The sequence below is a fragment of the Melospiza georgiana genome, chromosome 21 (genome assembly GCF_028018845.1).
Source record: "Melospiza georgiana isolate bMelGeo1 chromosome 21, bMelGeo1.pri, whole genome shotgun sequence".
Classification (NCBI taxonomy): domain Eukaryota; kingdom Metazoa; phylum Chordata; class Aves; order Passeriformes; family Passerellidae; genus Melospiza; species Melospiza georgiana.
In genome coordinates this window covers 5,894,159-5,907,429 of record NC_080450.1, presented here as the reverse complement: position 1 = coordinate 5,907,429, position 13,271 = coordinate 5,894,159, and the positions used below count along the sequence as shown (strand labels likewise).

Sequence of the window (13,271 nt, the reverse complement as noted above, 5' to 3'; positions counted from 1 at the left end):
GGGCTGGGCTGGCACCCACCCTGGGCATGCAAGGCTGTGCCAGGCAGCATCACTCACCTTCATCCCCCTGTGTGCCCTCCCCATCCTCAGAGACACAAAACCAGTCTGGGGGTTCCTTAACTGGGGCATCATGAACCAGTTCTTTAACTCTTTAACCAGCATCATTCACCTTCACCCCCCAGTGTGCCCTCCCCATCCCCAGGGACACAGAACCAGTCTGGGGTTCCCTTAACTGGGGCTGAGGATGGTCCAGCTGCCCTCTCTGTGTGCCAGAGTGGTCATGGATGCTCGGAACCTGGAGGCTCTGGGGCTCTGCAAAGCCTCACACCTCCCTGCACTCAGGGCTGGGAGCTGGGCACCTCTGGGGGCACTCAGAGGGCAGAACAAGGTGTTGGGGATGTTCTTGAGGCAGGAAATCCCTATTCCTGAGGGGTGGAGGATGCCCCTCTACTCATGTTCATTTTGTTGGTCTCTGAAGGTCCCCAGACAGGGTCCCAGTGCCCTCTGTCACCTTTCTCATGCTGAGGGCACTGAACCCCGTTGCTGAAATTGAAGTCCAGATTATCTGCAGGGGTTTGAAACCTTGTTCCTTCACTACAAGCTGGGAAAAGGTTTTTCATCAGCCCAGCCAAGGCACAGGGACGTGTTCACCTGCAGTGATAACCCCCAGGTGTTCAGATATTAAAATGGGCAGAGAGGAGAGGATTTAACAAAGCAGGAACTTCAAGTTTTGGAAGCCAGGACAGAGCAGTGGGCTCTGTCAGACCCCATAGCAGTGATGGGATCAGCAGCTGAGGCAAAAGGTGTTCACTTCAGGTATGGTCTGAAAATGAAATCAGAAGGGTAAATTCTCTGCAGGAGCAGCAGAATCCCCAAGCTTGGGTTCACACATTCCTGCTGTACATCCCTAAAGTGTCCCCATGAAGAGCAATGCATGATCAGCGTGCACTCACCTGCCCCAAGCCCTCTTGCCTCCTCTGCACCAGGGGCTGGTTGGGATAAAAGCTCAGATTCTGCCCAAAGGTAACAGAGCAGCAGGGGAATTTCACCTGGAAAACTGCTGGCTTTGTGCAGTGCCCAAACACTTGCTAACTTCTCCCATTTCCAGGAAAAAACTCAAAATAAAATCCACCCAGGCAGAGTGCAGACATTTCACAGACATTTTTCTAGACCTGACTCATACACAAGTGAATCTGTTTCCTGCAAGAAACATCTGTGAGAGCGAGGCCAGTCCTGCCCTGCTGCCTCTCTGCCGTGTGCAGCCCTGCTTGTTGGACAGCAGAACCTTTTCCTCCTCCCTGAATTTTTCATTCCAGCGTGTCCTCGGTGCCCCTGCAGCCTGGAAACGAACCCAGCAGTTCATCTGAGTGTCTGCTTGGGCATCCAGAGCTGCTGCCACAACTTTTCTCCCACTGGGGCTTCCCCTGGAGGTTCCAAACCTCCTGTCAGCCACCCTCAGCACTGCACAGTGCCACAGACAGGCTGAGGCAGTCCTGCAATCACAGAATCACTCTCACAGTAATTCTGTAAGAAAGAAAGTAATTCAGTGGTGAAAAATTCCTCCTCCCAATGCAATAACCATAAATCTCATAAATCTCCTCTTCCCTTTCTCCTGCTCCTCTCTGCTCTCCTGTAAGGGGGTTCTGGTGTGGCACAGGCCTGAGGGATCTGGAGTGGCTCCTCTTAGAGACCAGCATTTCCTTGCTGATGATTTCCATCTATTTTATTTGTGGGGTGCCCTGATGAAGGAAGGAATGTTGCATCTGACTCCATGTTCTCAGAAGGTTAATTCATTATTTTATTATTCTATATTATATTAAAGAATGCTGTACTAAACTATACTAAAGAATACAGAAAGGATACTTGCAGAAGGATAAAAAGATAATAATGAAAACTTGTGATTCTCTCCAGAATCACGATAAATCAGGATAAAAAGATAATAATGAAAACTCATGATTCTCTCCAACACAGCTGGGCCCTGATTGGCCAATAAGTCAAAAATATCCACATGAAACCAATCAAACAATTCCCTGTTAGCAAAAAATCTCCAAACACATTCCACATGAGCATAACACAGGAGAAGCAAATGAGATAATTATTGTTTTCAATATTCAATTTTTATATTTTTCTCTGAGGCTTCTCAGCTTCCCAGGAGAAAAATCCTGGGTGAAGGGATTTTTATAGAAAATATGAATGTGACATCCATCCATGTCTAACAGCCTGCCTGCAGGATCAGGGAGCGTGTGGCATTCATCACGGGGCTGGAAACAATTGATTTGATGTTATCCAGCAAACAGAGGCTGGATCAGCACTGAAACCATGTCCCCACTCCTCCTCCTGCTCGTGTGGCAAGGACCCCGGGCTGAGATCTCTTTGCAAATTGCTCAGGCAGAACGTGGAGCTAATCTCCATTTCCATGGGGGTTTGGGCATGCTGCAGTGAGCCCAGGCACAGGCACGGAGCTGTGCTGGGTGCCAGAGCTCAGCATTAATTGACTGCTTGCATGAGGTGTGTGAAATTAAGTGCCACACATTTATCTGATGGGCTGCTGCAGGATCACTTCATCTTCTCGCTGCCTTTCGCATCCAGGCACTCAGGAACAGCCTGGAATGATTCTGGCAAATGAGAAGTCACCTTGAAATCCAGTGCCCATCACTCAGCCAAACAAGGGATAAACTGAAATGACCAAAGCTAATTTCAGATGTCTTTTGCATAATGTAGCTTGAGGGGGAGATCAGAGAACTGAGGTGCTCCAGTAAGGAGAAATATCTCGTGCAATTTATATTCTGAGGCCAGTTCAGCACCAGTTTCTCAGCAGGTTTTCACTCCTGCAATAATATATTTGTCTCTGGTCTCTCTCCTCTTTGTTTGTGGTGCTTGTGGGCTCCTATGGAAGCTGCAGGTCAGAATCAATAATCAGGATGCAAATCAAAGCTCTGCCATTTCCTGCAGGGCAGCTGAGGCTGTGCACTGTGCTCCCCAGCATCCCCATCATCCCAGCTGGAGATTACACTGGAAAATGAGCTCTGTGCGTGGCTACTGGGGTTACCTTTAAAGTCAGGATTGGTGCCCTTTTCCTCAGCATCTCTGTGGCCTTTGGTGCCCATTTTCTGGCACACCATCCCTCCTGGCCCAGGAGCTGGCAGAGGAGCAGGCAGGAGGTGAAGCTCACCCTTCATTCTTCCTGTACATAAAAAGGTCAATCTGAACAACACAGTGATTCTTCCTATGTCTCCTTCTGCCCTTACATTCTGCAAGAATTACCATTTTGTTTTTGTATTCAAGCTCCCAAAACCTCTCTGCACTGAGGATTTCTTTGCGCCTAATGGACATAATAGTGGAATCAGAAAGTGTCTTTTTTAAAATGTGTTTGTGATCTTTTTTATATAGTGATTTCAGGAGCAACAAACAGAGCACAGGAACCTCCCCCAGCCTGGGGACAGCCCCAGCTTGGTACAGCCAGTGCAGGGCTGTACAATTCTGCTGTACAATTCTGTGCAAGGCTGTACAATTCTGATGTACAATTCTCCACAAGGCTGTACAATTCTGATGTACAATTCTGCAGGAATTTCAGCATTTCCCCACCCTGCAGGCAGCCCTGGTTGCACAGCCCAGCCCAGAGCTCCCCAGGCTGCTCCACACTGGCACAAGGAGCTCAGGAAGGGAGCAGGGAGCTCTGGGGAGCTCTGAATTCTCCTCCTGCAGCCCCACCAGTCCAGGTAGGTGCATTTCCCCTGATCACACCTTGCACTGGGCAGGGGAACGGGCTGCCTGTGCTCCTACCACACCTGATGATGCTTTAGGATTTCAGCTTTTATATTTTTCAAATCCTCTAGTGCATTAGTGTATAGCTGTGAACTCCATATAAAGTGTAGTTAACCGCCTTCACATCTTGGTCAGATAGAACAATCCCTCTGGGCCTGAGATCCAAGGACACACCACAGCCCTGAAAAGTATAAATGTATAATAAATGTATAATATGTGGGGAGTATAAAAAGTATAAAATTGTAGGGAGAAAACTGACAAATATGACTTCATTGCCTGAAGCAGTAATTGGACAATTAACCCCTGCTATGCAAATAGACCAAACTTATATCTGTATAAAAAACTGGTAACCATTATCCATCTTGGGTGCAGCCTCTGTGAGGCTTTGGCTGCCCAAGATGTGTATCTGTGAAAGACCTTTAATAAGCACCCACTTTATCCTCTTGATCTTGCCCAGCCTCTGTTCTAGGCAGCCACCCCAATGTGGTCCAAACAGGACAATGGCTTTGGTGGCAGCACCTGGGTGTCACCTGCAGCCCTGCTGGGCCTGGGGGTGGCACTGGAGGTGGCTTCACACAAATTCACTGCTCTGCTCACTCCTGTGCTCTGTCACCTACCAGGGAAGCACAGCCCCTCTGGGCTGAGGCATAGCTCATTTCTCTGCCAGTGCTTTGCAACCTCTCTGCAATCTCAGGGCTCAGAGAAGCTCCAGGATTTCCAGATTAGACCTGAAGTCTTCTTGTCACATCTTGCTCTGCCCCTCTTGTTGGAACACACTTTCAAAGTGTGTTTACATGAGGCACAAAACCTTTCATGTTCAAGGACGGGAGCAGATGATACCAAAATTAAAAAAAAAAAAAAAATGTGAGTTGATGGCAAAGTTTTGAACAAAGCTCAAGTGGCAAAAGGGATGTGCTGCAGATTTGCATTTGAGTCTGCACATATGTTGTGCGAATTCTGCAAGACATTCCAACAGATGCCTTTTAAAACATTCACCCAGGGAAAGCAAACAATGTCACCTAGGAGAGGCTGCTCCAAGCCAGCCTTCTGCTGCTCAGCTGCAGCTCAGCAGAGCCCCAGCCCTGTGTCAGAGCCCTCCCTGCTGCCCCAGCCCTGCTCCTGCTCAGCCCTTTGAAGGCTCAGACGCACAGGCTCCGACTCTGACGCAAGTTCTCTCAAAGAGCCCCAAATCTGGTGGCACTGCTGACGTTCTGGAGCCTTCTGTGCCAGGGCTCAGGGCTGCCAGGCCATGCTGGAGTGTCAGGGCAGGCGAATAAACTGATGTGTGCAGAGTCAGAATGTATGAGATGCGTCCTCAGTGCTTGTGTTTTCACACTCCTGTTTGCTCGTGTTACAAACGCTGTTATTAATAGTGCTTTGCATTTCTCATGACTAATCTCCAGGAGGGTTCTACATTTCCAGGTCAGATCCTCTGTGGTGGAAATCAGAGCTCTCCAGCGAGTAGCTGCCCTCATTTAGGAGAGCTGGAGGATTTCAAACAGAGGCAGTGTTAAACCCTGTGTCTGTCAGGATGGCTCCAGCACTGGGCCTGGCTGAGAACTGAGCAGCAGCCTGAGGAGGGTGAAAAATGCATGTATTTTATGGTTTTTTGCAAATATTCCAATGAATATTATATGTGTTGTGTTAGAAGGTAATGCTGTATTAATTCTCTTAAGCAGTGTGTTAAATATGGTTTTAGGTTATAACATAATGTTAAAATAGAAGCTATGTTATGTAGGACACCTTTCTTTAAAGAAAGGAGTTGGTCTGAGATAGCAGCCACAGGACACCTGAATCTTTCAGAGAAAAAGAATTTATTGCCCCATTATCAGAAGAAACAAACTTCTTCCCACCTTGAAGGCGCTGTTAGGATTCAGAGGAAGAAGTTGACACTGAGCAGACAGAATTCTGTGTTTGAATGGAATTTATGCATCATGGATGAGGTGCATGAATATGCAACAGGCTGTTGCTTTTAAGGGTTAATCCTCTATTAATGTGTGTCCTTTTTCGGGCTTGTGCTGCCCAGAAAAAGGTACCCGGACGTCTGTAATTCTTTGTCTCTATTGTCTCATATTGTCCTAATTCAAATTGTCCAAATTATTGTTACTCTAATTGTATTTTTATAACCATTTTATTACTACTAAACTTTTAAAATTTTAAAAACAAGTGATTGGCGTTTTTCACAAGGAGGAAGGTGCAGAGGGAGGGGATGCAGCCCACAGTGACACTGGGTGTGACAGTGACACCCCTGAGTGCTGTCACCCAGGGGGATCAGCATGGAAAAACCCCTGAGCACACAGACCTTCACTGAATATTGCACGCCACAGCTGGGCTGAGAGGAGCAACACTGGAATTGAAATGAAAGGGAGAGATGAAAACTGCACAGAGCAGTCAGAGCAAGGGATCTGCTCACCCTGGAGCGTGCTGACCTTGCAGGGGTGCAGATAAAACTCCTGGCTCTGGCACCAGGGCTGTGCACAGCTGGGAACCCTTCCTGCAGGGTTTGAGACACTGCAAACTGGTACCCAGTTCTGCAAGGGCCAGGGCAGGGCAGGGAGAGGGATTTTGGAATGGCTGGAATGGTTTGGTTTGGTTTGGTTTGGTTTGGTTTAGTTTGGTTTGGTTTGCTTTGCTTTGCTTTGCTTTGGTGTGGTTTTGTGTGGTTTAGTTTGGTTTGATGTGGTTTGGGGTGGTTTGGTTTGGTTTGGTTTGGTTTGGTCTGGTCTAGTTTGGTTTGGTTTGCTTTGGTTTGCTTTGGTTTGCTTTGGTGCGGTTTTCTTTGCTTTGCTTTGATGTCGTTTGGTTTGGTTTGATGTGGTTTGGTTTGGTTTGGTTTGGTTTGGTTTGGTTTGGTTTGGTTTGGTTTGGTTTGGTTTGGTTTGGCTTGGAAACAAAAAGGAAAGGAAAGGATCATAAAGTCCCCTCAATTCCACCCCTGCCATGGCAGGGACACCTCCCAGTGTCCCAGGCTGCCCCAAGCCCTGCCCAGCCTGGCCTTGGGCACTGCCAGGGATTCCAGAATTAAAGCCAGGATTTGATCTGAGACCTTGGAAAAGGCTCCCAAACTCAGGTGACAGAAGGGAGAATGTGGACTTGGAGTTTAAAGCAGAGACACGTTAAGCTGAGTAAAGAAAAGTTTAGACTTTCAGAGTTTAGATTTAGAAAAAAAAAATGTATATTCCAGAGGTAAACAAGGAGTTTAGAATGCAGCACTGTGGTTTTGTGTGCCATAACAAGTTTGGCTAAGAAAGCTTACACTGCAGCACGAGTCCATAAGACAAAATATTTAAAGATTGGGTCAAAACCATAAATATCCTTGTTAGCAGTGTTTTATTGGTCAATAAATCCTTCAAAAGGTCTTGTAACTAAGAGTCTTGAGACCTTCTGAGCCAAGCTGTGAAGATGTGAGCCAAACTCACCCTTCCTGCCTACGTAGAGGATAATAAACCTCATCATCAAAACCATCTCAGAGGTCCCATCTCAAATTCCTTCCAAAATCCCCCCAGGTGAATTATCAATCTCCCACTGCCATTCCAGCCCTCCCCAGGGTCAGGACACCCAGGTCTGCCTGTTCTCTGGGTTTTATGCTGCACATCTGATAAGCTTCTCCTTTCCCCCCATGTATTTCTGCTGGGGATAAAGCTAATTTAAACAGTCCTTAATTGTTATGATTTTGTAAACAGTGTCTTAAACACAATAGACACAAAACTCTCAGCAAATTGCTGGAGGAGATGTGACAGAATGGGGAATCATTTTCATATCTTCTGGGATTGCCCCAAATTGAAGCTTCTGGTCTGATGTTAGAAAATTGATGCAAAGATTTTTTCAGCAATATATCCCCCAAAGCCCTATTAGTGTGTGGGAAGGAAGATGCCCTGGATTTCTGAAATGAAGAAAAGAGAAAGAAGGAGGAAAAGAAAAGGATGGAAAAGAAAGAAACGAGAGAAGAGGGAAAAAAGAGGGAATAAAGGGAAGGAAGGATTCCAGGAAGGAAGGAAGGGCAAACCACACTCCTACATGTGTCCATATAGAGGAAACTGCTAAAAGCCCACACAAGTACAGCTATAAAATGAAATTTGCCTCCCTCAGAGCAATCCCAGGCACCATCCATGAAAAAACACTTGGCCAAATTAAAACCTTGAAGTAATTGGCTGCTCATGGTGCTTTACCAAGTATTTTTTGAGATGATTGTCAAATGCAATTAACTGACATAAAAGTCGTGATATGAACTTCCTTCTAACCATATTATTTGGAAATGTGCTTGGTATTTATAAAGATGTTAAAAAAATGTTTATTAGGTGCACTTTAGGTTAGGATAATTATATATGCACTAAATATAATGAGATGAAACTTCAGTAGCAGTAAAAAATAAAGCAATAATCTGCACAGAAACTGAGCCCAGGCAGTCAATGTATTTCTGTTATAGCTGATGCTCAGTTCTCTTTTGTGCCCCCAGCTTGGTTTTTTTCCTTCATATTTTAATGTTTTTTATGGGGGAAATCATTTTATGTGCTTATTTTGTGTGAAGGCTGAATATCTAAGCAAGATAAATTAATGTATCAAAAGATTTAGCTGCATTTCATATGTAAAACTTGGTTGTGCTTAGAGCCTAATACTTGCTCCCTCCCACTCACATTTTACATACAAATCACTACATTTCCTAAAACTGCTGTACAGTTCTTCATTTGCAGCTCAAATCTGCAGCTGAGGTAGAAATAAAGTCTGGAGTTAAGGAAATCCACATGAAAATTTAGTTTCCAGTGGAATTGAGGTCTAAATGCTGTCACTGAGAGCAGAATTTCAGCTGATGTTTCTAAAGGGCTGTAGGAGCCTCTGGAATGGGACATTTGGTGTCCTGTGGGGGGAATTTGGGGCAGGAATAATCCAGCAGCAGGGATTTCTGGCAGGTGTGGGATGGTGAGAGTCACTGTGGTTAATTCAGAGCCCTCAAGCACAGCAGAACTGAAATCCTGGGATTGCAGCCTGTGGGCTGGGAGAGTCTGGAACTGAGGAGCCCCAGGATGGGATGGACCCTAAAGCTGATCCAGTGCCACACAGAAGGGGGAAGAGAAGGATGGAAAAGAAAGAAAAGGTAAAAATGAGGGAGGGAGGGAGGGAAGGAAGTGGCGGAAGGAAGTGGCAGAAGGAAGTGGCGGAAGGAAGTGGCGGAAGGAAGGAAGTGGCGGAAGGAAGGAAGTGGCGGAAGGAAGTGGTGGAAGGAAGTGGCAGAAGGAAGTGGCGGAAGGAAGGAAGGAAGTGGCGGAAGGAAGGAAGGAAGGAAGGAAGGAAGGAAGGAAGGAAGGAAGGAAGGAAGGAAGGAAGGAAGGAAGGAAGGAAGTGGCAGAAGGAAGTGGCGGAAGGAAGTGGCGGAAGGAAGTGGCGGAAGGAAGGAAGGAAGTGGCGGAAGGAAGTGGCGGAAGTGGCGGAAGTGGCGGAAGTGGCGGAAGTGGCGGAAGTGGCGGAAGTGGCGGAAGTGGCGGAAGTGGCGGAAGTGGCGGAAGGAAGGAAGGAAGGAAGGAAGGAAGGAAGGAAGGAAGGAAGGAAGGAAGGAAGGAAGGAAGGAAGGAAGGAAGGAAGGAAGGAAGGAAGGAAGGAAGGAAGGACAAGGGCAGGGACACCTCCCAGGGTTTCCAAGCCCCATCCAAGCTGGCCTTGGGCCCTTTCTGTGACTCAGCTGCCTGTGGTCACTTCTGATCCCGCTGGGAATTGTCCTCCCCAGGATATCACAATTCCCAGCACTCCTTCCAGCCCTCTGTGCCATCCTGCGAGCTCTTCTGATGTCTTACTTGAAAAGCCCAAATATATTTTCAGACTCTCCAGGCAATGGCTCAGCAGCAGCAGCACACATGGATGGAAGGAACAAAAGCAGCCCTGGCCATCTGGATAACTCAGAGAGAGATGTACCTCTGAATCACACCCTCATTTGTAGTCAGCTCATCCCAGTCCCTCACAACAACCAAATTATTAAGGCACAGGAAGCACAAGAAATCCAAGACCATCAGTGGATCTCCCTTCAGTGTTTTTTGTTTCTTAAGAACATAAAAAAGCAAAGCATCTGTTAGGAGCAGAGGGAAGTGGAATTGTTTTGTCACATTCCCTGGAGTGCTTGGATGCAGTGGGACCCTGGTGCTGCATTAAAGCTCCTGGGCAGGTCAAGGGCAGCTCAGAACCCACAGGGGCTGGATTTTAAGAATGAGTACCAAGACCAAAGAGAAGACAGCACAATTTCAACCCTATTTCTCCATTTTCTTCTTTTCTTTTCCCCCTCAGGAAGGTAAAAAAGTAAACAGAATAAGCAGTCGGGAACATTGGAGGCTGTCAGTTCAGGCTCAATAAATACTGCTGTGGCACTGATGAGTTCAAAGCAGACACTCTTCCTCCTGGAGTGTTTGCAAGACAGAAAATGAAGTCCTAATAGCACAGGCTTACCATGGAAGCAATTTTTAGGCTGAAGAGATGCCTGCATCCTCTGGGAAGGAGAAACCCCCAGGGTTTTAGGGGATCTTTCCAAGGGCAATTGTTCTCCCACCCTCCTTAGCAGCAGGGAGATTTCTGTATGTGAGCACAACTTGCAATAAATCAGCTCCAGAACAGTCAGGACGAGGATTCAGAATTCAAAACAAACACCAGGATAGAAAGAGTAACAAATACAGAGATTCAGAGCTGCCAGGAGTGACAGAGATGAGGTTTACTGGGAGCTTAGAGCAAGAGGAATGGATCCCATTCCAAAGGCACAGGGGGCAGGGAGGGACACGGACAGGACTGAGACAAGGCAGCAGAAGAGGCAGGAGAGAAGAGGGGACCAATCTGAGGGACTGAGGGATCAGTCAGAGCTTGGTCTGGTGGGACAGACACTGGGGAACAGGGTTTGGGTGCCAGGGGCTGGATGGGATCAGTCAGAGCTTGGTCTGGTGGCACAGATACTGTGGAACAGGGTTTGGGTGCCAGGGAGTGGATGGAGCCAGGAGATGCCAGGGTTGGGCTGGCTCCAAGGGAAGGGGGACACAGCCCAGGCTCCTCTGCTGCTCAGGGAAACCCAAAGGAGGGGACAGAAGGGCTGGGGCACAGGGCTGAGCAGAGAGAGGCCATGGAGGGAGCAAAGAAACATCTCCAGGCTGGGTAAAAGGGGGAGGAAACCCAGTGGGAAACAAAGGAGAATCTTGGAATTAGACACAAGGCTGATCAGCACAGTTAGAAAAGACTGGGCCATATTTCCCTGTGCACACTACTGAAAATATGGTCCTGTGTTTAATGCCAATGGGAGCCACCAGCCATGCAGCACTGCCAGAGGAATATTGCCATTAACATTAAACACATTTGGTACCAGTAAATGTTACTGGCTGGCAGAGGAAAGTTACAACGTGTGTAATTTTGCTCTTTGCTTTCTCTTACCATGTGTAGGTGTCTGGTTGTCACTGTTTAGTATCAGGTGATTATAATTTTGTTCTTGGTCATCTGAAATTCACAGAAAAAAAAAATCCCTTTAAGAACCAGCTTAGCATTGCCACTGATCTGCAGATGATAATTACAGCTCACAGTATCACAGGAAATCTCAGCATGATTAAAGAAAGGAGAAGGAAATGCTTAAGAAAGCAGAAGATTCTGTTATGCAGTTCACTTAAAATTCCAGATGCAAGGAGAACACGATAATGGGAATCTGCTCCCCTTCTGCTGAGCCTGCAAATGAGGGTTCTGTGCAAAGGTGGGAATCATGTCCAGACAGGAGCACACCCAGCTGTACCACGGCCTGGGCTGCTCCTGGAGGCTGCTCCAGCTCCATCAGGGCTGGGGAGCTTTGGAGTGCTCAGGATGTGAGCCCCAAGCACCCAAACCCAGCCTGTCCCACTGTGAGCACAACCACGAGCACCAGGTCCTGTGTGGGCACCGAGAGGAGTCACAGGTGTGGCCTGGAGGGGTTCAAGAGCTGCACATGAGCTCTGCTCCCTCCCCAGGGAGTGGGAATCTTGTGAGGGAGGGCAGGGGAGCCATCCATGGCAGAGCATCCAGGGCAGCTCCCACCCCAGTTCCATCCACTGCTAGGACTGGGCTGGGAGAACAGCTCTGTCTCCTTCCCCTGCAATGAAATCACCAGATAAGGGACTCCTGATAAGCCTCTACAGCCTTTAGCTTTCAGTAAGGGCTGAGCTCCTTGTCCAGACATTCCCACCCTTGGTGGAGCTGCAGCAGTGCAGGAGGAGAGGAGATCTCTGGGACTCTTCATGTCCTGCCCTGCCGCTGCAGGGGTCACTCCAGGGCTGCTCTTCTGTTCCCAAACCTTTCATGGACATCTCCTTCCCCGAGAAGTTCTGGGTCTCTGAATCTTCCTTTCTGCTTTTCAGACCAATCCCTTCTTCCAGGGATGTGGAAAGAACCCCCCTTATTCCTGCCCAGCCCTTTACGAGCACGGTTGCTGCGTTCTTCTTTATCCTTGGTGCTGACACCATTCCTTTGCTGTTTCCCTGTTTTCCTGCTTTGCCCCTGTGCTCCCACTGCCCCAGATCCCCCTCAGCTCTGGGATGTGTTTGTGAGACAGCCCTCACCAGGACAGAGTGCAATCCCCGCTCTGTCCTCAGTCAGTTTCTCTTGCTCACACAAACCTCTGATATTTCTCTTTTCCTGACTCATGTAAAGTCTGTGATCCATTGTGGTTCCTTATTGCTTTTCCAAGGAACTCTCCAATTGTTCTCCAACGCAGAAAAGGCTTTTTAGCATTCCTGCTTCAGCCCGAGGCATCTCATTTTTCTCCATTTAATCAATTTATTTGCAGGCTATTTATCCAATTTGTCAAGAACATTTTAAATTCTAATCCTGTTCTCTAATAGACTTACAGTCATCCAAGGTTCATATCACCTGCAAATTTAATAAGTGAATTCCTTTTCCACCAGGAACAAAGAGACCAAATCCAGAACCACACCAGGGCCATCCTTCCCCTGATATTTGGTCCCTGCATGGTTACTCAGCCCTCATTAACAACCTCTTCTCTAATTAATCTCACATTGCTTTGCTAGAAACTGCTGGAAACTTTGCTGAGTTCATGATCTTTGATATGAAACATGGCCATAAAATACAGGGGAAAAAAACAAATAAAAAATAAGGTTAAGTTGCCATCGTTTGTTTCTGAGTGTTGGCTGCTTGTTTATCTCTCTCCTTCACTATGGGGAGTGTCTGGGTGCAATCAGGATTAAAATCAGGGTTTATTTTTCAGGTGACAACACATTGGGTATCTTCACCTGCTTCCTGCTCCATCCAGAATTCAGGCACTCATTATATCCCAGACAGATGGAAAAATGGGAGGGTTTTAGCCTGGCAGCCAGCATAAGATGAGCAAACCTAGAGAGGAGCCCAGGGACACCCCAGGTGCCCTTAAATAAGTGCCCTACAGTTTCCCTAGTTGGAATTTTCCTCCACTCTTTGTTGCTTTCAGCAAGTAAAAATTCTGCAGGAACTCCTTTTGTGACTTTGTTTCAGTTTCTGTCCCTCCAGGTAGTAAAATTTCACTTTAATGT

The 13,271-nt window shown here is 47.2% G+C and overlaps 1 protein-coding gene across 1 annotated transcript in view; it reads right to left on the bottom strand.

The window, feature by feature from the left end:
• SHISA6 (shisa family member 6) overlaps positions 1–13,271 on the bottom strand; it is a 150,451-nt gene that overhangs the window by 10,111 nt on the left and 127,069 nt on the right. The window contains exon 4 of the mRNA XM_058038937.1: positions 11,158–11,220. Within this exon, the coding sequence (XP_057894920.1) occupies positions 11,158–11,220 (63 nt within the window). The remainder of the gene's footprint in view (positions 1–11,157; positions 11,221–13,271) is intronic.